Genomic DNA, 23,357 nt, shown 5'->3' on the forward strand with positions numbered 1-23,357 from the left:
GCAATTAAAACAAGAAAAGAACTATTTGATCTATCAATGGGATCAAATTCAAAACTGTGTCATGGTTCCAAAGAACCATTTGATCTATCACTTGTAAATTAGAAACAAGATTTTTTTTTATAGCAAATAGGCATATAACTTGTTAATTTACTATACTTTGGCTCGACCATTTCCAAATATCCAGTATCAAATCATGAAGCTGACATAGAACTAAACATTACATATAAATCTGACTCGAGAGAGTCAGATTTTCATTTTTAATATCAGTTTATCAAGAGCAAGCATAAGCTAAAAACAAGATTAAAATTGTGGAAAAGACATACACAACCCAAGGGCGAACTATACTAACATCAGTCTAGATATCGGAGTTCATTTTATACCCGTGGATGGATCCTTTCCAAACCCCATCAAAACATGAGTTGCCAACATTGAACCCCGACGAGTCATTTCCACAACGCGGCCAATCAGCGGTATCTTAACTGTTTCTCTATTCCAAAGAGGCTTCTTGTCCCACCTACAAAAATTTCATCTTCACTTTCATAAATGATCTGACAGAAAAATTTATGTCAAAAGCATTGCAGTTATAAGAATAAATTCCGAATAACCCAAACTTGAACTTCACTTTAAATCAGGCTAGAGGTCTATGCTCTATGTAGAATTTATGTTTACACAAACCTTATGCTAAAATATTCTGGGACTTCTGTTTTAAAATTATTCCCTTAGGCACTATTTTCTTCCAATAGTTGGCTAGTCTAAACTAGCATCGGATGGAACGACACAGACTTGGTTCAAAGCTGACAAAAGCATATACGATAATACACTACACCATCATTGACCCAAAAACAAATATATAGTACACCATCTGTCGGTAAATTGATTGCATCTTACTCAATATCTACCATAATATCTACCATAAATTTAACACAACACCTGGTAATCAGAACAAAACATATTTGGTTCCAAACTTCGGTTAAAGGGTATTCATCAGAAATATAAGGCAGGTTTTTAAATTTAAACTAGAACAAAACATACCAAAAGACAAATGGAAGAGAGACACAAAAGAATGTTAAAGGTTTAAGTACATACCAATCTTCATGGCGAACAACTTTTCCTTCCAAAAGGTGCAATTTGATGAGTGATATCACATCTACGTCTTTCCCCATGAACTTGTAATGTTGTTTGTTATCAATCAATATCTGCACTCAAATGACAGGGACATCTAATTAGGTCTTACAACATATCGACCCAAACAAAATATGTTTTCAAAGAACTGAAAAAACTTTGACGAGAGTTGGAAAAGAAATCACCTCATGATTTCCTGGTGAAATCATATTTTCTGTGATGTCGTATTCCACAATTCTTGATTCACTAAAGATCTGATAAATAGGAAAAAACAAACCAAAGATGCTGTAAAGCTAAATAAACACGTCAACAGCGATAGTAGAACAAGAAGAAAAGCACCACTTCCAACTCTACCGTATAAACTCATTTAAAATCATAAGCACTGAAAAGAACTCTCTTGCGTTAGTCATTCATAGGGAAGTAACTTTTATGATCTAGAGTAGATAATACAACTTCCCATATTCAAATTATGTTTATTTGCATCAAACCCAAGTTGCTTCAGGATCGAAAATTCTACAAGCTGAAGGTACACAAAGAATTCATGCCATCATGTTATGATGGGGTTTGGGAAGGCATAGTCTGGGTTTCCGCAGAATCTTCAAAATATTGACACTCTAAAAAGAAATTTGAAACTTAGTCCAACTATCCCAAACAGTTAACTTATTCCTCCTATGTCAATCCCTTTGTACAGTTACCAATACACCACAAACCACCATTTAATTTGACCCACTATAGAAAAAAGAATAAACAAAGGCAGAAAAGAAGAGAAAGACAAGACAAAGAACCTTGACATGCTCAAAGGCTAATAATTTCATTACATCAACTGTCACTATTGAATTCAAAACGAAACACCAAAAGCATTTCACATATGATAAAAAATGAACATTATAATCAGCATGGATAGAGGACCTTGGGAAGTGAATAAAACGCTGATTTGATCTGCTTCAACCTACCAAAAGAAAAGCTCGTGTCATACAGAGATTCTCATTTATAAATTCAGTCTCACAAAGCTAATGAAGCAGAATGATCTAACAAAAAAGCAGGTTATATAAAAGGTGATCTGTTAAGCTTCTATTGACGCTCATACTTTGGTGGAAGATTGGTGTACCAACAAGGGACATTCTCTCCAACTCTTCAAATTGGGTATAACACACAGTTGTACCTCCAAGAGCAATAAAATAAGGAAAAAAATTCACAACAATCTTGTAGATGAAGTGCATGGCATAATCAAACTTTGAAGTAATGCATAAACTGTGTACCTACGACACTTCTGTTAGAACCAGAGATCTTAATGTTGTGTTTAATTCTCTTCGAGAGGTGCTGTTGGCACTAACAAAATGTCAACATGTAGTCCTCACTATCAATTTTCCTCAATTGTCCCATTTCCTTAATGAGAACGAATATTAGCTAACATGTAGTGTCAAGTTACATTTTGGAAACGGCAGTTTTGGCAATTGAGTATCTGAGTTAATAAATGAATAAATAAAAAAACAAATGAGGGATGCAGGACGACATTTAAGAGTGCCAATAGCTCCTCTTTTATTTTTCTTCTCCTCTAAGAGAGCCTCAACTCTAGTGATTACAGGAGAAGGTTTTAAGTGAACTCTGTCCTGTAACAACTCATCTTCAAAATGATGGAAACCGGCTTTGGTTCTATATGGAAATTTCAAGGAAATCAACTACAACCCCAAACCCCCACCCAACACCCCTCCCCCCCCCCCCAAAAAGCATCCGGCATAAAATAATAACCTTAATGTTTTCTTTTTTGTTTTTTACGTATAATACTTTCTACTAGAATAGGTAAATTTATCCTCGTACGTTGCATCTTAAAACAGAAGCAAAACAAAAGCACTATCTTTTGAAAGGAAATGAAAAATTGAGTGCAAGACTTTACAGGAGGCAGATGCATGGTTTCATCCTGAGTGAGTAGACTAAGTAATGTAATTCTAGAGTAGTTAATTGAAACACGCCAATACATACCCACGAGCACACATCAGTGGGTCCTCAAAGGAAGCATTTGGACTGTAGATTTGAAAGTCAGAGGCCGTTGCACATGATCCATATCTGAAATGATCCAGCACTAAAATTCTCATTAACTTTGAAGAAACAAACTGAATTCAATTTGGCACGGTAACTATAAAGGTAAACATATGATCACCCCAATTTAATTTTTTTTATAATTAATTTGATTTCCAGTAAATTGATCAAGCATAAAGAGAATGATTTGTATGGTTTGCCAAAGCAATAATTTTCAAAACATTAGCCTAAAATTGATGTTCCTCCATTGAAGTGCAAGATGGTGATGGAGACCCAGTTAGCATTATTGAACTTTATCTATTATAAAACAGACCCCTTATAAACTGAAGAGTAAATAAATACATAAATCTTCCATATCCATCCATTTCAAAGCAAGATAACTAAAACCCAGATAGCATTATTGACACTATCATCTGTAAAAGAGAGTGCCAAGGAGAATGAAACTTACAGGTTAAGAATGTGAGGCATTATATCATCAGAAAGGTGCTTTCTTGAAATAAATTCGCATGCTCCTTTGCAGCCCGCTTCCCTTTTCTGATCCATATACTCTTCCTTATCTTCAATTCAAGATAACGTAAATGTAATGCATATGAAACCGTAAAACCATACTAATATGAAAAATCCAAAATCCACGGAAAACTAGAATCCACAATTTTTATTTTTATTTTTATTTTTTTTCATGGGAATGAAAATTTTGAAAATCCCCCAACTCAGACAAGATCATAAATTAAAAAGAAAGAGAAATGAAACCTTGTTGGTTTTTCTCCATGGCAGAAGATGATAATTTGTTGCGGGCAAAACAGGTCCTGAATCGTAAAGAATGTGAGAGACTGAGTGATGGCTTGGCTAAGCTTCAGAAGAAAAGGAAAGAGTAAGAAGAACTCGTGGCTTTATGGCGCGCAACGTGGCCGTGCTTTGTCCATTTCCCATTTTACATTGTCAACTTGGTTGTAGCTTCATGGCGCGCAACAAAAATCTATACAACTTACAAATATCAATAATTATGGAGTTTTCTTAGCCAATATCTTATCATTTAAATGTTGGAAAATAGGGTCTAATTGCTTCACATACACAATAACAAGTTAGGTCATCTCCGATTATAGAGTTAAATGTAGTCCATGACTATAAATTTAGTCTTCCAAAATATTAATCTTTTAACGAATATTGGAGGGCTAAATTTTTTCATATGTAGCCATGCATAGCTATATTTTAGGGTCCTTCATATTTATTATTTTGAGAAAAACTATTGTACAACACTCATATATTCCAGAATTATGTCTTTTTTAATTTAATTAAATTACTATTTAGAGATAATATTGTTTAATTTATATATATAAACAAAACGAATTTAAAACATATAAAAAGGTTTTAAATAAAAAAATAACTTTTCAATCAATGGTTCTGACCTCCAACGGTCAGAAACCTATATATATATTACAACAAAACGAATTTAAAAAGTTTTTTTTTAAGGAAAAAAAAAAAAACCTAACGGCTAGCTGACATCAACGCGCCTTTAATATTGGCTGTTGGATCTGCAGTTGCACGAGATGTTTCGTGCTCTTGTCCACACTTGATACTCTCTTCTTAGAAAGCACATGTGCTGGGCCCATAAAAAAATTTGACCTAGGTCAAAGCTGGGATACGTGTGGCCTGGTTAGAAGGCTAAAGGGCCAAATGCGGCCCTCCAAATTTGGCCAATTTTTTTTTTTAGCCTATTAATGGAGATGAATTTTGCATTATGTTAGGCTAAATTAGGCCTGGAGATGGCCTTAACCCACATTACGTTGTTTATGGTTGAACAGTGCTCATCTCCCATTACGATGTTTTTTATATCGCTCCAAGCGAGGCGTAAGCTTTCCTTGTATTGAGTTATTATAATTAAAAAATATAAAGTATAATTGAAAGAAGTTTTTAATTTCATTCTTGCACCAAACAAGAAAAACATTCATTATTTGGTTAGAATATGGATAAAAATATATTAAGCTGGGAGCTATGGAGCTACTCAATTCTTTGAACTAAAACAGAGAGCAGAAAAGGTAGAAAGGTGGCGTCCTTCATTCTGTTTTGGATATTTTGGTTCAATCTGGTGGGAGGGGAAGAACGTATAGGGAGTCGAGTTGTTTTGGTTTGTTTTTTGTTTCTAACTTTTAAAACTGCACAGTTTTCATTAAAGTGGAACTAAACCTTGAAAACTAATTCAAGAAACAAAATGAAGAAAAAAAACAAGAAATAAGATGAAAATGGTGCTCTGTTCGTCTGTTGGTGGAAAATTCTGTCCAAATAAATCATTGGCATTCCACAAAAAATTTACAAAATACATTTGATAATGAATTGATAAAATTGAAAACCCTACTTGAGGCTGCAACAGCTTCGCTAGGACTACCCCCACTTGTATCAAATTACAAATATAAACTCGGAATACCAGCAGGCCATGAAGGCAGGACTACACAAGCATATGTGCAAAGATAGACATCTCTTATTCAGTATGTCATTTAACACCAAACCAACATCTACTGATCTTTATTTTCTTTTTCCCAAGCCATTCCAGCAACCAGAAGACTCAGAGATGCTGAGCTCATCACCACCTAAACAGAAATACTTTGAGACCATGCATGCAGGGATTTAGCCTCTAACCCCCCCGGCAAGGGCAACGAACAGTCCATACAATACCAGAGCCGATCGTACACATCATTGGGTTAATCATCAGAGAGAGAGAGAGAGAGAGAGAGAGAGAGAGCAAGACAGGGCAAAACTACCTCTTGGGTTCATTCACGTTCTTGCCCTCAAAGAATTCACCCAGCATTCGTTCAAGATCCTCTGCTGTGTATCTGATATACTTTTGGGGGTTCTTCCCACTCTCAACTAGAGGCCTGTCAGAAAAATAGAATATATACAGATTTTGTTACCGGCAGATACAACCAGCACTTAAACCATATATGAGAACGTGAAAGAACCATGATAGCAGTTGAATTACAAGTCCAAAAATAAATAATTGTTAGATGTTATTCAACAGGGCACGACTGAAGTGAAGTCTTGCACGTTAGGTTCATTAGATAAAATTGCTAAATATATAGATCTCAACATTACTTTGTATAATAGGTCAGATTTTTTTTTTTTTTTTTGGTTGGCCTTGAATGTTTGATTTAGATTTTTTGAGGTCTAAAACTTTTCAGAATTTTATGAGAAAAGAGAGAACAAATTCTCTATATACTGCATATGTGATGTGTGCATGTAAAACCACAGTCAATAGAGAAAACACACCCATAACGTTTTATGAAAGATCTGTAGGCAGGCAATAAGACTTCAGCTACTGCAAGTCTCAGTGACTCTCGCAACTCAGTATCAGGAACTGTCCACTGAGATTGTTTTTGATGAAGGTCCTCAAATTGCATATTGAACGTCTTGAACCTGATTTGGAATGCATTTAAGCTAGGTCAAAATGTTCCTCAAATTAAGTATAACGTATTTTAAGTTTGTCTGATAGGGATAGAAGTTGAGATCAACCTATCTTTAACAATTGCTCGTGAAACTCCACTGCTACTTCCTCCATCACCAGCTACTGAACTACCACCACCAGATGAGGTCAAGCCTTGAATGGAGAGGCACTGCAGAATCTGCACAAGGGAAAGCACCAGCATTCAGAAGGTAGCGAAAAACAGAATTTTTTCGAGAAAAATAGTTTAGTGTGAAATGAGCACTGAAAGTGTTGTGTTAAACATATGTAAAGCATGTTTCTGCATCACTGTAATATTGCAAGAGAAAATATTTTCCAAGAAATAAATGCAGATAGGTTGGTGATTGAAAAACTAACAGGACATAGAACGGGTATATCAGGCAGAATCACCCTATTTTCGGACCTTTTTTCTCTATCGAAATGGTATATCTCTAAGAACAGGGGATACCAATGCCCATAAAGAAACCCAAAAGACTCTACATATCACGATGGTTACAAAACCTTCATATTTTAAAGGACAACGACGGTTTTAAGGTGCAACGTCGTATATTTTGAGTCGTAGTCTAACTAAAATGTAGTCTACCCTATAAAGATTACACCACATCTCCTAGCCTTTATTCAAAGAGTCTAGCATTCCTCTAACCAACACACCAATAACACCTTTTTAGCGCTGAATTAAATCAACCCACACCCAAAGTATACCATAAGTAAATAACAAACAAGTTAATTACCCCTTTGTATTCAACCCAAAAACCTTTGCCTTATTCTCTTTTTCTTTTCTTTTTTCTTTTCTACTGTTTTCCAATCTCTATGAAGTAGAATGTAACTTTCTAACTATAATGAAATTGTACAAATTGAGACAGTGAATCTTTGGTATTTACTATTTGGCTACAGCAACATGAAGACATTAAGGGTTTTCATTGTGCTTATATAGGTAATAGTCACTTAGCCAAAAAAAAAAAAAAAAATTACAAAACCCACAGAAAGGAGAAAGAAAATCTTGAAAACAAAATATTAGTAAATATCTAATAAAAATCTGGCACTATCAACCTAAATTTAGAATATGCCAGGTAAGGTCATCTACGTCACTTTCACTGGTCATGACTGATATTTGAACATGCTTTCAATTATTAAAGGAAAACCATAGTTTGTGCAAATGTAATGTGTTTTATAAGAAATATAAAACACACAGGTCATGGATTTGAGAAGGGTAGCTATTTCATAGTAGGATTCAACATGCCAAACTAATGATTGAACATGCCAGCCCACACATGACAAAATCAAGGCACAACACCACTTTTAACAATTTATGTAAAACTTTACATTATGTAAACTCTCTTTGGACTATTAAAAAAATCTAATATCACATTCACAATATAATATCAGTTGTCTCCAGCCTGGAGATAACTTTCATATCTTCATCAATTTTTCCTTCTTATTTGTGGATTCTGAAGGTCTATAAACAAATTTTCTGGCCCATGACTAACATATTTGAAACCATAAAAGAATTGCTAAAAGCTTTACTTCGATCATAAAGGTAAATAGTAATTCTCCAGAAAGTAGGAACCAAATACCTATGAAGAAAATGAAATAAAGCAAAACAAAACAAGAACAAAGGTAAATTTATGGTGTGAAGGTTTAATTAGGTCAAGAAAGAGCACCTTCCCCCAAGCATTTCTTTTGTATTGATTTGCATGCTGCTGCACAATCCTCCGGTGTCTTTGCACCCAATCATCTCCTAACAAATCTTTGGCTTCAGATCTGAAAACAATATGAAACAGGAGAGCACATAAAATAGACTTCCAAGGTTTTAACTAAAAAGTCAAACAAAACACATCTGAGACAAACCTGCGCACCGATCTGACCATATAATGAATATTGTTCATGAGAAATAGGTGAGTTAAAGAAGGATCTCTATACTGCTTAGATTTCCCATCCAAATTGGTCTGAAGAGCCTGCATTATTTGCATCGTGACAGAGGCTAATTGTGAACCACCTTCATCTCCATTTTCAAATTCTTTAAAAAGTTGCTTCAAGGTTGATTGGTAACTGTGAAATAAAGTGTCGGTCAACTAAAAAAAATTTAACAAATTAAGAAATAGGCATACATAAACCTATATAATAGTTAAAACTTAAAAGTCTAATTGAGAAACATGTAGCTGTTGACCAGCCTAAAAAAGTATGTACATATGCATGAGTGCGTATATCCGTATGTATGCATGTGTGTGTGTGTGTGTGTGTGTGATTAGGGACACATGACCCTTCCTAACGAAAAATTCATATTCACAAGAACTAAAAGCATGCGCATGAGAGAGAGAGAGAGAGAGAGAGAATGCATGCATATATATAATTGAGAGTAACATGAGTGTGAATGCATACATACGTATAGAACTAACATTCCTTTGCCAGACAGTTTAGATTAGAAAGTTATGTTAGTAGCGCCTAAACCAGATCCCTTGATCAAGTAGAATCATGTCTAAACATGTGGTGGGTTGAAATAATGGTAACATAACTTGTCTGTTTGGAAAGAGAACATTACCATCCATAGTAGCAAATAAGGATCTAACAAGTAAAATAAATAGCTAAAACAAGTAATCATCTTGAATTCTTGGATCTTTCTCTTCTAGATTAAACAGTTACAGGTGAGATTGTTCCAACCTTGATTGTTGGAGTATTTTCATACTTCTAATTGTTCCAATCTCTCTCTATATATACAATTATACTCTATACAGGACGTCCAATATTTCTTAAAGACAGGACATGTTGAGAGAACCTCACTTCCATTCAATTTTCTTCAACTTTGATCCCATTTATTGACATGGTTGATTGTTTTCAGGTGTAAAATCATAATTTAGAGCTGAGACTTTAAATTTATATTCTTGAATTGGTTAGCCTCTTTGATTTTAGGTTTTAAAATTGTGGGCTTGATACTTAAAACCTAAAATTTAAGCTCTAAAGGACAATTCTATACCCTAAATAGTAAACCCTATCAATAGATGGGATCAAAGTTGAAGAAAATTGAGTAGAAGTGAGGCTTTCCCAACACGTCTTTATGACATATGAGACGTCATGTATATCCATATGCATATATATACATATATAAATTTAATCATTATATATAACGACAGAGAAGAATGTAAGAAAGATTTCAAGGTAGAAAATAAGAAGTCTGTTGGAATCATCTTCCAACCATAGACCACCAGTTCAGGCAACAGGAAGCCTAAATATTTAAACCTTAAAATTAACGAAACTTACTCAAAAAGAAACTTCACATAGTTGATCACATAGCTTGTCAAAGGATGGACAGTGCCATCAGATACAGCAGTTTTTGTTGCATCCCTTTCAACTGCTTCTTCAAAATCACCAAAGGTCTTTTTCGCGGTCTGGGCAAGCCGTTTTGTCAAGCTTGACGCTGATTCTCTAATTTCAGCACAAGCTTTACCTATGAAGATCATTTCAATCTGCAAATGAATTCAGGCATCAACTTAAAACATGAATCTGTTGCACCATGCCAGCAAATGACTTACTTTCTAAAACACACAGGCAAGGCAGATGCGAAACCTAGACACCAGGCAAATGCAAAATGGAACATATCAAATTAAGTTTAATATCCTAGATATATTGCATTACAAGCAATCACCAAGGGTACATTCTAACGTTATGAAATGAAGAGTGAAATAATTGATTATACTAATTCCTGAAATTAAGTAAATAATAGAAACAAAGCATCATGGAAAGAAACAACAGAGTACAAAATTTTAACACCAAAAGGCCTTAATTCTCAAAATAAAAGTTGCCTGATATGCCTAATTATCCTATGTTCGCCAAACTGTGATGAATTCCTAATGTTCAAATTGCTCTAGACAAATCAACATCTTTACAAATTTCAGGCTATCAAGTGATGAAACTGCACCTAAGGGGAAGACCCACTTATATCATCTCCTTAGGCCCAATTTGTCCCAGTGCATGCTTTATAAATTTGTTAGATTATTCAAACCTCAGAGTGCAGCTCCCGCATTATCTCGTACATGTCTAAAAGTACGAATAACTTTTCCGGGGATCTCTTGCTGTTAGCAATCGCCTCTCCAAAACTAAGTAAAACTGAGACACTACTTCTGGTAACTTCAGCAAAACATTGGTCACCGAGAGAATCAAAGGCTTCAAACATTTGATCACAAACTTTCCGTTCACCAGCAAACAGTAATTTGACCTGTTCAAGCCCAGTTAGATATTGAGGAAAAACACAGATAACCTAAGAAGTTGAGCAAATGCCACAAATTCCTTACAGCTATACGCATGTAATGAATCCAGTTCCCAATCTTGGCCTCCAAAATCTCCCATTGCATTTTCTGAACATCATCCTTGCTAAGTTTTTCGACCCCCAATTTGTGAAGGCTTTCTTCCAAAACTGAAGAACGAGTATCCCTGAAAACATAAAAAAAAGGATTGATAAAACATATTTTGAATAAAAGCAAAAACAAAAAAGACACAAACAAAAACAAAAGGTACACACGTAGTCAAAGAAGCGCACATAAGTAAAGCAGTGATGAAAAATAACAGTCCAAGCAAATACTGCAACCATGCATGGGATCATAAGTAGACTTTATGTAACCAAAAAATGTTCAAATATAAGATCTGAAGTGGACCAGCTAGAATCAATATAATTATGCCGTCAGGACACCCAAGGACGACAGAGAAATTACAAATGAAATTGCAGAATACAGCCACCTCTGCACACTGGAGTTTCTTTATTATTTGAAAACTCAATTCCTATGATATGAGAGCACTGGGACAAGTTTTTGTGTGCCCTACGCATTTTCCAAAAATACTGAAACGAGGACGTCAACAAAATTGTGAAGTTCTATATATAGACATCTATATATGCTTTCGCAAACCATTACTTGTAAACGAACCAAGTTCTATATATAGACATCTATATATGCTTTCGCAAACCATTACTTGTAAATGAACCATTATCAAAATATTATGACAATAATAACTAAGTGCAGTTTTCTTGACAAAAAATACTCAACACCGAAACTTACTCAACACCTTCATAAGTTTCGGCTCTTTCTAGCAGATGAAGCTGCATCATATATAAGAATGCAGAGAATTGTGGACACAAGTGTCACGTCCTTGGGAGTCCAGCACGGAAAATGTTTTATGGAAGTGTCCCATGCACATAGGTCAGTTCTCTTGTGCTCAATAAAAGTTGAGCTTGTCCAACATCAAAGAACTTTATTCACTTATGAAATAGCTTCTCGTTAGAAATTTTTATCTGAATACAGCAATAACTATCTGACTTTTTCCATGGAAGTCTTCAAATTTATACTTTAACACAGTAACTGTTTAACAAATCACGTGCCTTTGACGTAACATGAAATCTTGAACCTGTTGTCATGTAGGGAATGAAAAAACCAACATTCTACATAAGATAACTGAAGACCAAAGAATGACCCCTTCTGTTACCTGTAAATTATTAGCAACTGCTGTTGGTGACCAGCTTGAAACATTTGCTGGGCTAAATCATGCAACAGTGGAATAACCCGTGGTGGTATTAGAGTAGGAGGTGTGTAAATAGCATTTTCTAAGCTACTGTTGTGGTGTTCAGCATGATTATTGGATGGATTCTTGCCACTGTAATCACCAGGAGACCCTGAAGATGGCCTTAATGAGTTTGGGAGGCAATCAAAAAGGCGTTCAGGCTCCACAGGTTTGCTGAAAATAAAAATAAAAATAAAAAACAGATAAACAGTGTAAATGGAGCACACTTGCAACTCTAAACAGGGAAGCATTCGTAGGATTTTCTACTCCTCTTTCGTAAGAGCTTATAGCAAGAAGGCAAAGAAAATGAAAAAAAGGGAATCAATTCTTATTCACCAGCTGAATGTCGATAATAGCGCTAGGTTCTACATATATGGCCACAATTGGTAGGTGGGACCGGAAAAGGACAGAGTCAATTGAAATGGACAAACAGTCCTGTCCCATCTTCGCTGAACTTAACAATAGTGAGACTAGATTATTACAATGGACATCTGTCAAAGAAGTCCCCTCCCAAGGGATGGGTCTCTATGGGACTGGACTGGACTCAGTCTCAATCCAGTCCAGTCACAACTACCAAGCATGATCAACCCAAGGAAAGAAGAGGAAAATGTAGTAGTGTGCCGTGACATGTCGTCACTAAGGACTAACATAAAATGGGAAATTCTAAACATAATGCATAATAGACAATATCTACTAAGCTCTGGACTGAACAGCTGCAGAAGAAAAGCCCAAGAGGAATTTGAGAGGTGGATACTGATATGGCTCACATTGTTTCTGGAAAGCTTGTTCCAATATTGACATTAAATTACTAGTGCTTTCTATATAAGCAGTAGCTGGAACCACGTAGTGCCCAAGGGGGCCCCCTCAATGTTGTGGTTTGAGGGTGCCCCCTATGAACTGAATTTGTGGCTCCGCCCCTGTACATAAAGGGATGAGTAGGAATTTGTTAATATATATTTTAGTAGTTTTTAGTTCCATATCACCATATCATATAATATCGCATATCTCATATATGTGTCCATGCGACATAGGTTCCTGTAGTTTCAATTGTTTCAATCAAGTCCTCGTAGTTAACTAGTGGTTGCAATCAAGAAAATGGGTATGGGATTGAGCTAGTTAGATTCAGGATTGGGGTGATCAGGCTGGATATAATTCTAGAGTTGTTGGAGAAGTGGATAAGGGAGAAGTGGATAAGATGGAAGACTTCCATGGTTTTTTTTTCTTTCTTTTTTTTCTTTTTTCCAATTTTTCCTTTTTAATATTTTAACATTATTTTGTTCTTGGATCATATTTACCATGCACTAATGAATCTACCATCTAAAAAATTGACGGAATTCTTTTTTTAGACTTGATTGCAGGCAATAATTAAATTACAGAGACTTGATTGAAACAATTGAAGCTACAGGTTCTCCAATGTCAATACAGGAGCATTGGTTGATTTTTGGAGAAAAGGGGGGTATTTCCCAAAAGAACAGGATAAAAGCATTGTTGAGCATTGAAATACAAACCTGTAAGACAACAGCAGCTGCTTGAACTCATCTTCAAGCTTTAAAATAGCTTTAGCAAGCAAACTATTTGCTTGACTGAGAACCCCATCGCTACTCTTAAAGCCTTTGTTGCTACTAAAGAACCGTATATTGCTTCTTAGCTGATCAATTGCTTCTAGATAACTTTCCAAGTCCTCACGTGGCCCTCTAAGTATTTTGGACTCAGCCTGCAAATTGAAAGGACAACAATATCAACAAGCATAATGGTTAACATGCATCATAAGACACAAGACATATAACATATATATGTTTAAGTGAAATGGTATAGAGACAGGCAAGACAAGGTTAAAATATCCCAGTTGTTACAACTCTAAAGTTCTCAAATGAAAAGCAATTTTACTGCTGGAAAAGATTAAAGAATTTATGAATGAGAGGTAGATTATTGAATATGCAAAGACTAGTAAAGAAGGAGAGGTAAGGTAAGATAATATCTTGCAAACTATGAAGCGTGGACAACCCTAGAAGGTGGTTGTGTCAGACACCAACATTTAAATGACTCGCCTTATAAACATAAAATAACATAATTTTCATATGTCAGTGCCTAGGCTCCATTGCTTGCAAGCACCATGACTGCTTCACAACCATTCACCAAACCCAAAATATTACATGTCAATGGTTAGCTGGATATAATTCCAAAAGACACAATAATCCTACATACAAAGCACATTCAACAATCTTGTAATACATGATCGAATGATTGAATTTGGTCATGTATGACAGCTTTGTCTTTTCTAGATCTTTTCCAAATATTGTAATTAGCGTGTAAATCCCTCTTTATTTGGATAGAGAGATTTGAAATCTAAGGATTTTAATCAATATTATACAGTGAAATAGTGTGACTTAATTATTTGTAGCATTTACATGAAAATAATAAGAAGAAATGCATGGATGTCAAATGATTCGGGGATCTAGTCATTTCAAATTCAATAAATTATGTGGTACTAGTAATTTCAAATCTACTTAAAAATACATTTTATCCAGTGTTTTATAGTTTTGTCAATTTTTTTTTTTTTGGGGTCAGATATAGTTTTGTCAACTAATCTAGTCATATTCTCATAAATTCAAATCCTTTCTTCTAAATCATCCCGTCCAAATGGAACAAAAATTAAACAATTCCCATGTTCTTTAAAAGCACCAAAAACACGGGATGAACAAAACAGGATTATTTTGGCCTAAAGGTAAAACCTTAAAATCGCAAACAAACAAACGTCAACAAATAAAATCCAAGGAATTTGAAATAGCATTCTCTAGATATAAATTAATCAGCATGGTAAACAAATGCCATTTCACAAAACTAAAAACATAAAATAAAGTGTTAAACTCACCCCAGAGTACAACCACTAACAATGATCTCATGAATTTCCTAAACGCAAATGGATAATACCCAACTTCAAATTAATCAATATAAATTCAATCTTGTTAAACATTAAACAAATTTAGAAATCCTCTGACTAACCTGGCGAGAAAGATCGAATTGTGCCAGTATAACCTCAGCAGCCTTCAAGGTCTTATCAATGTTCTCATGTGCTTTCCGGATAGAATGCGTTCTAATCTGTACTATCCAAAATTCAAACAAACCCAATAAGAAAACATGAACAAAAGCTCCAAATTGTGAAAGAAAATCAAAATCCCAACAGTTCCCGAGAGATCCGCTTTTTGGTCACTAAGATATTAAAAGAAAAGCATATCAAAATTCTCTAAGACCCATATTTGGTTCTGTTTAAGAAAAGTAAAGGCCAAGTCAAACTCTAAGTGATCCAAGCTTGGTTCCATTCTTGTTGAATAAGATTTTCTGGCGACCCAAACAGAAAGTTGGGAGAAGAAGACCCACCTGGGTAGGACGCATGGCGGTTTCAAGGGCGGAGAGGCGGTGGTCAAAGGAGCCGAGAATGGAGACGACGCTGTCAGTGATGGTTTGGCTCTTTTGCAGTGACTCTCTCATCATGGCTGCTTTAAGGCTCAGTGAATCGCCGCCCATTCCTGTTGTCAAAACACCCATCTTCCTCTTCCTCCTCCTTCCTTCTTCTTCGTTGTTGCTGCAGAGTTAGAGAGAGAGAGAGAGAGAGAGAGGGATTGAATTTTTTTATAGTTTAAAGTTGGCGAGGTGGAGATGATGGGCCCCAGTGACAGGTCGACGGTTCTTCTTTCGGGGCAGACGCGAATAATAATGATAAAAAAAATTTCCTGTCTTCCTTCGGACACGGTGAATGAGCAATCTACCAACATGAAACAGATTTTTCTCAAGGAGAATTCTATTTGCACCCTATATTTTTGCTGATCCCACCCCACGACACAACAATACTTTTAGCCTTCGTTTAAACGTGGAAAAATAACTTTTTTAGTTAAAAGTTGGAAATTTAAGAGATAAAATTGACAATTTCCTTGTTTGACAAATTAAGTATGAAATTTATTTAAAAAATGATGGAAATTGGGCATCAAATTCCCGAGTTTAATTTCCACCAACATATGAGTCATTTCACAATTTCCATAATGTCATTTACAAGTTTTGTCATTTACAAAATTCGATATACATAAATTCAAACACTGAAATCTTCAATAGTCGGAAATTGACATGATGGAAATCTAAATTCCATCATTTTAGAATTCTATATAATTTTCAAATCATTCATCCAAACGGAGGGTTAGGTATAATTCATTTATAAGCATTTACAAGAATGTCAACCACTAGATTAATCTAAAGAATTTTAATCAGTCCATATCAACATAATTGTACTAGACTCAAAATCACTCGTTGCACTTTCACTTCTTTTTTGTTTTTTGTTTTTGGGAATAGATGCTTTATTAAATAATAATAAGCATCATAAGAGTGTACAAAAGATAGCACTGAAAATAGTCAAATTATCCAAAATTCAAACATGAGAGACAAGAACAAATGCGTGATCTTAAAAAAGACTCGCTCTTGAACAACTCAAGGGTAAAATAACAAGAAAAGAGAAAGAAATAAGAGGAAGCCTGAACATCTCTTCAATCTGTACATCAACAAAATCTGGACAGCACCCGAAACTTGCAGCCCAACCAGCAATGATCCTGAAAAACATTTAAATCAAAATCAGAGACATCAAAGAGTAATTCAGTTGACAACCACATAGCCCCTCTTCAATCTAAACATGAAAATCTGAACATAACAACGCACGCCTAGCCAGACGATGTACTACTTGATTACAACTACAGGAAGCATATTAACAAATCACAACATGAAAAGCATTAGATAGGCTTGCGCTTCTACTACTAATGCACTATTGGAATCCAAACATTCATGTGAAGCATTCAAACATCTAATTACCTTGTGAGCATCCATTTCTAGAACAAGATACCCATAACCCATCTGAGATGCCACCTCTAGACCCAAACATGCTGACATAAGCTCAGTAGCCTTAGGCGTAAAATTTTCTCAAACTCGTTTGGAAGCCTCCACCATAAGTTCCCTATTACAATTACGAGCAACCATGCCTAGACCTCGAAAACTCTCCCGTAAATTAATTGCACCGTCCACATTCAACTTCACAAATGGAGCACAAGGCCTTACCCAACGACAATCAAAGACAGGGATAGGCTGGTGAAGTGATTCCTTTTCATTTGCCTGCTGAAATTCAGTAACTAAAGCACAAGTACAAGTAATTAGAGTTTATGCAAGGACATATGTACCATGAAACCAATACTCATTTTGATTATGCCAAATACTCCAACACAAATATGAGATAATGATCATTTCTTGTTGATAGAGAATTGTTGTAGCATATTCACCAACCAAAGAAGACAAAGAAGAAAGTAGCCAAACCTCTTTTGCTGACGAACAACACCATAAAGCATGTATAATTGTCTCTGGCTTTCTAGTACAACAAAAACAAATCGGATTAGGAACAATTTTATGATAAAAAAAGATTAGCCATACAAGGAAAGAGACCATGCGAAGATCGCCACAAGAAAATTTTAATCTTACTAGGAATTGGCAAAGACCACACAGAGGTCCAAAGTGTGTCCCTACCACCATGAGAAGTTCTTATACCCCCATCAACACGCAATGTAGCATCCTACTCGGCAGCCACGTTTGACACTATATATACCATTTTTTTGAAAATGCCAAATTAATTTGTCTGGGATAGCAAAGCTCGATAAAGGAATGGACATAATAGCAACAGCTTCAGAAGCCCAAAAAACCTATTGAATTAAATCAAAATCCCAACAGTCGTCAACATGTATAAGAGCGCTGACAGAAGCATCAAGTGAAAGAAGTGGGTAGAAGAAATCCATAAACTAGTAGAGCACTGTAACCAAGCATCTGAATATATTTTAATGGAAAGATCATCCCTAACCCTGCAATGAAGCCCGCTTACAAGCAACTCCTAACCCCACAAAAGAGAACTCCATATATAAGACGAATTTCATCCTTTGCCCACCTTTAAAAAAGACTGATTGGGAAAATAACGTCCTTGATAAACTAGACTAACCAAAGAACTCGGATTGGAGAGAATAGACCAACAAAGCTACAACTGGAATACCAAGCGCAGCGCCTACAACATCTATAACTTCCTGAGAGGCATTGGGACTAAAAGATAAAGCCAATTTATGAAAATTAATTTGCTGACATGAAACCTCTTCATAAATGCGGAAAATCTCCTTTAAGGTAAGACACACAGCTTCTGACATTTCAAGAAAAAGAAAACTGTCATCTACAAACAAAAGATGTGAAATCCTTGGAAGAGAATGGCCGACACCTTCACTTACCCTTTCTTATGTAGCTTATCATTTTATTAATTAAAGGGAGTGTATCCAATCTATACTTATAAAGACTTTTTTTGGAGGACCTTTCCTATTGAAAGGGGCGATAGCATATTAAACTCACACACACAACACGGATGCTAGGATTCCAACCCAGGACCTTGCCTGAGGGAGTAAATACTCCAAACCACTACACTAGTGGGTCCTTTGCTATAAAGACTTTTTTAATTGAGTGATATTCATAAAGTTGACAAATTCTTAAATACTTTCATAGAGTTTATAAAAGTCACTAGTAAATTGGCAAAACTTTTGCTATTAACACTTAGCCTTAAAAGTATGCAAAAGTCATTCATTTAAAAAGCTTTTTATAAGTCATTAAGCTTTTGGATACCACCAAACTTTTAAAGACTTTTTAAAAGTCATACCTAGATACCACCAAACTTTTAAATACTTTTTAAAAGTCACAGTTGGATACCACTAAACCTATTTAAAAGTCATAGTTGAATACCTCAACGGAGGCGGCAATGGATTCGTAATGGAGGCAGCAATATATTAGCAACGGCAGCGGCGATGGCTTCGACATAAAGGTGGCGATGGATTCGAAATGGAGGGCGCGATGGATTTGACACGAAGGCGGTGATGGATTAGCAACAAAGGCGACGAGGGATTAGACACAAAGGTTCACAATGGCAGTGGCGATGGCTTCACTACTACAATATTTGGCTTTAGGCACCTCTATTGTTATGTGCTCTTTGACCTAAAAAACAATTATTCATGCTATATGATAATTGTCATGGTGCAACCACAATAAATAAGTCAATTTCCTGTATAGGAGTTCCCATTGGTTAAAAAACACTTTTTTTTTCTTTTTCGTGCCCTAAAACTCAATGCTTTTGGGCACATATATGACATTGTGTGGCATTGTTCCGACAACATCGATTGTTGCTTCTGATTTGACTTTGCACATACACACAAATCATTCATTCATGTCCAATGTAATTATTTTTTAACAAAATAAATTATAATTGCAAACAAAGAAAAAAGGAAAAACCTAAACTACCTATTTTCTCTCTCTCCACCACAACCACCTTAGATTGCAACCTCAATACCCACCATATAATCGAGCCTTATAACCATCAGCCACCTCCAATTGCCTTCTTTCCTTAAACTAGCCCAATACTTGTGAAGGTGCATATGCATGTGGGTGCAGTCGTCAATCTTTCTGATCTGTGTTTGTGGAGGCGACTTTGGATGGTGGCGGCATCACAGAGAGAGAGAGAGAGAGAGAGAGAGAGAGAGAGAGAGAGAGAGAGAGAGAAAGGATGATTGAGAGAAAGAGGCATGGTGTCGATCTCATATATGTGTTGGCGAAGGCAGCATGGAGGTGGTGAAGAGAAGGAAGTTTTGGTTGTGACTCAGAGACAGAGAGGGGAAGGGAGAAACGACTTCAAAAAAGAAGAGTTTTGGGAGAGATATTTTTTTAGGGTTTAAAGTTTTAAGCTTGAGGTGGAGGATTGCCCCAAAAAACACCACCAAAAAAAAAAGTACAAAAGAAACTTCATATGGAAGCCAATTTCAAACTTTTGCTATGAAAATGAAACATTAAAAGAGTTTGAAAATAAAGTAAATTATTATAAATTATTGGGCACAAAATGGTTTTTGTGTCTAGTTCTAATGTCACATTTGTCAGATAAAAGCATAGTTTGAAAATAAAAAAATTACTTCCCATGTAAATTCTAATAAATATTAGGCATATAAAATGGTTTGTGTGCCTAAAATATGTCAAATATGTGAGTTAAAGACACAAATATTTTATGCTTATTCAAATAAGTTCTCTTCTTTTAAAAAAAAAACAAAAACAAAAACAAAAGCAAGAATGTGTCAGATTGTACTTACATAGTACATAGGGCACTGTTTCTTGTGCCAAATGTAATATTGTGCCTTATGTCCACAAATTTAGCACAAGTATTTGTGTTTTTTTATAAAAAGAGCACACATGTAACTTATTTGTGTCTAATAATAGAAAAGAGAGCACATTATTGTATTTGTGCCCTTATGCTCGTAGTTTTTGCTCAATTTTGTAGTAGTGCTTCGACACAAGGGTGACAATGGATTCGCAAAAGAGGTGGCAATGGATTCAACACATTAATGGATTCACAATAGCAACGAGGATGGCTTCGAAACAGAAGCAACAAAGGAGGAGTCGTCATCATCATCGTCAATAATAATGTTAAAATTGATTGCATCCAAATACTTCATTTGGAAGCCAAGAATGGAGGACATCCTTTACTGCAAAGATTTGTATGAGCCCCTTCAATTGTTGGGACAAAATCAAGAGGGAAAGTCATACAATGCATAGAGCATTCTGACCAGAAAAGTTGTCAGACAAATCCAACAACGAGTGGATCAAAGTGTACTCAATCATGTAGAACAAGAGACAGATGCATACATATTATGGACAAAATTGTCATCCATGTACGAGGAGAAGATCGCTCAAAATAAAGTCTTGACGGTTTGTAAACCTCAAGCACATAGATGGTCAAAGAGTGACCGAGCATCTCATAGATTTCCAAGGTTTGATCAACTAGTTGATGAATATGCAGATGGTCCTCGATGATGAGTTACAAGCATTAGTGTTACTCAACTCTTTGTCTTATAGCTGGGATACACTAGTAGCGTCATTAAGCAATTCAGCTCCTTAAGGCGTTCTTACATTGGACATAGTTAAAGACAGAATGTTCAATGAAGAAGCAAGGAGGAAAGAACAAGGCGTAGCAGTCGAATCAAAAGCCCTCGTCTCAGAGTGTCGTGAAAGAAGTAGCAATAGAAAACTCCACAAGCGAGAAAAGTCAAAGATAAGGTCAAAAGATGATTCAAGGGGTAGGTCCAAGACAAGAAGGGACTTAGAATATTACCATTGTGGAAGGATAGGCCACATGAAGAGGGAGTGCATGTTGTTTAAACGAGAGAAAGATAGAGGTAACAAGAGGAGTGATGCCAGGGACACGACCGCAACTACCTTTGGTGGAAATGAGGTAATTATTCTATGTGGTGATGGCTTCGTTAATTTTTCCTCTCAAGATACATGCTGGTTAGTGAATTCTGGTGCATCATTTCATGTCACCTTACGAAATGACTTCTTTACATTTTACACCAATAGAGATTTTGGTAATGTGAGAATGGGAAATGAGAAATTGTCCAAGATTGTGGAAATATGAGATATTTCCCATGAAACCAACACAAGTTGTCCCTTGGTACTCAAAGATGTGACATATGTTCCAAAAATGTGTCTTAATATGATCTCCACAGGATTACTTGACGATGAAGGATACATTAATGTCTTTGCTGAAGGGAAATGGAAGCTTAGCAAAAACTCTCTTGCCTAGCACAAGAGAAGAAGGAAAACACCCTTTACATGACACATGCAAAAGTTAGTAATGGGTATACAAATGCTCTCGCGCAAGACTCGATTCAGCTATGACATAAAAGGCTCGGTCACATGAGCAAGAAAGGGTTGTAGATTCTAGCCAAAAGAGATGACCGGGATGAAGAAAGGCATGCCTCTAAAATCATGCACGCATTGTTTAGCTGGAAAGCAACATAGAGCTTAGGTTCAACATGGACCTGCACAAAGAAAACCCAATGTATTGGATGTTGTGTACTCTGATGTTTGTGGTCCTATGACTACTAGTACTCTTGATGGTGCAAGATATTTCGTTACCTTTATTAACAATCATTTCAAAAAGGTATGGGCCTACGCACTTAGAACAAAAGATCAAGTGTATGAAGTTTTCCAGTGGTTTTATGATAGCATTGAATGAGAGACTGGTAGAAGCTTGAAATGTATTCGCACTGACAACAGAGGAGAATATATTAGGGTATTTAGAAACTATTGTAGAAGTAATGGAATCAGGCATGAAAGATCTGTTCTGAAGATTCCTCAGCATAATGGCGTAGCTGAGCGAATGAACAAAACAATTGTTGAAAGAATTAGAACAAGCTATCTCATGCCAAGGTGCCCAAGAGCTTTTGGGGTGAAGCTCTAATGACTACGGTTTATCTAATCAAACTTTCTCCTTCAATACCTTTGAATGGTGAAGTCCTAAACAAGATCTAGTCGAGAAATGATGTACCTACAATCATTTGAATGTGTTTGGTTGTAGAGCTATTTTTCATATTCCCAAAGACGAGATATCCAAACTCGACGAGAAGTTGAAAGAATGCATCTTCATGGGATATGGAAATGAAGAATTCAGTTACAGGTTATGGGATCCTCTAGCTAGAAAGATTATCATAAGTAGAGATGTTGTCTTCTTTGAAGATCAGAACATTGAAGACATGCGAAGAGGTGATAAACCTGATAATCTTAGAGAATATCCAGCTAAATTAGATCCAATTTCTCATCCCCTAGAGTGCAATGACGGGAGAGATGAATCCAATGATACTGATGATCCAACTAATGATCCTATTACTAATGAACCAGTTAATGATGACATGATTGATGGTCATATAGCTGATGGTGTAATGGATGATGTAGCCAATGAGGGGCAAGAAGCACAAGCCCATGAAAGCTGCCGAATTCCAACTAAGAAGATCGACAAGGGTACGAAGACCTCCGAGTAGGTATTCTCCAGATGATTACGTTCTACTAATAGACGGGGGAGAATCAGAATACTATGAAGAAGCATTGACTCATGATCATAAAGATGAGTGGTTGAAAGCCATACATAAAGAGATGTAATCTCTGCATGAGAACCACACATATGATCTGGTGAACCTACCAAAAGGTAGAAGAGCACTAAAGAATAAATGGGTGTATCGACTGAAGACCGAAGAAAACAACTCCAACCCAAGGTTTAAGACAAGGCTAGTTGTGAAAGGTTTTAGCTATAAGAAATGAATTTATTTTGAAG

General features: G+C 35.9%; 2 protein-coding genes across 2 annotated transcripts; both read right to left on the minus strand.

Moving 5' to 3' along the window:
• Positions 1–129: 129 nt before the first annotated feature.
• On the minus strand, positions 130–4,095 carry LOC117619037. Its single transcript, XM_034348857.1, has 7 exons — positions 3,910–4,095; positions 3,608–3,716; positions 3,103–3,186; positions 2,032–2,071; positions 1,308–1,376; positions 1,087–1,196; positions 130–514 (listed from the first exon to the last, which is right to left on the minus strand). The coding sequence occupies exons 1-7, from the start codon at positions 3,926–3,928 to the stop codon at positions 370–372; spliced, it is 576 nt and encodes a 191-aa protein (XP_034204748.1). The 5' UTR covers positions 3,929–4,095; the 3' UTR covers positions 130–369.
• Positions 4,096–5,389: 1,294 nt separating this feature from the next.
• LOC117617892 (exocyst complex component EXO70A1-like) lies at positions 5,390–15,884 on the minus strand. The gene is made up of 12 exons (XM_034347499.1): positions 15,536–15,884; positions 15,161–15,256; positions 13,666–13,871; positions 12,083–12,331; positions 10,900–11,038; positions 10,611–10,823; positions 9,869–10,074; positions 8,462–8,662; positions 8,275–8,374; positions 6,664–6,773; positions 6,421–6,567; positions 5,390–6,029 (listed from the first exon to the last, which is right to left on the minus strand). The coding sequence occupies exons 1-12, from the start codon at positions 15,701–15,703 to the stop codon at positions 5,912–5,914; spliced, it is 1,953 nt and encodes a 650-aa protein (XP_034203390.1). The 5' UTR covers positions 15,704–15,884; the 3' UTR covers positions 5,390–5,911.
• Between the last annotated feature and the right edge of the window lie 7,473 nt (positions 15,885–23,357).

The sequence above is a fragment of the Prunus dulcis genome, chromosome 2 (assembly GCF_902201215.1).
Source record: "Prunus dulcis chromosome 2, ALMONDv2, whole genome shotgun sequence".
NCBI lineage: Eukaryota > Viridiplantae > Streptophyta > Magnoliopsida > Rosales > Rosaceae > Prunus > Prunus dulcis.

Bases quoted from the DNA above. Each gene is read 5' to 3' on its own strand.
- LOC117619037 (XM_034348857.1), bottom strand. The intron at 1,197-1,307 runs GTGATTTCTTTT...ATTTGAGTGCAG, and splicing joins TTTCACCAGGAAATCATGAG to ATATTGATTGATAACAAACA. The intron at 515-1,086 runs GTATGTACTTAA...AAATTTTTGTAG, and splicing joins GTTGTTCGCCATGAAGATTG to GTGGGACAAGAAGCCTCTTT.
- LOC117617892 (XM_034347499.1), bottom strand. From the start codon at position 15,703: ATGGGTGTTTTGACAACAGGAATGGGCGGCGATTCACTGAGCCTTAAA. The intron at 8,375-8,461 runs GTTTGTCTCAGA...TATTGTTTTCAG, and splicing joins ATGGTCAGATCGGTGCGCAG to ATCTGAAGCCAAAGATTTGT. The intron at 6,030-6,420 runs GTGTGTTTTCTC...TTTTTCTGACAG, and splicing joins TCTTTCATAAAACGTTATGG to GCCTCTAGTTGAGAGTGGGA.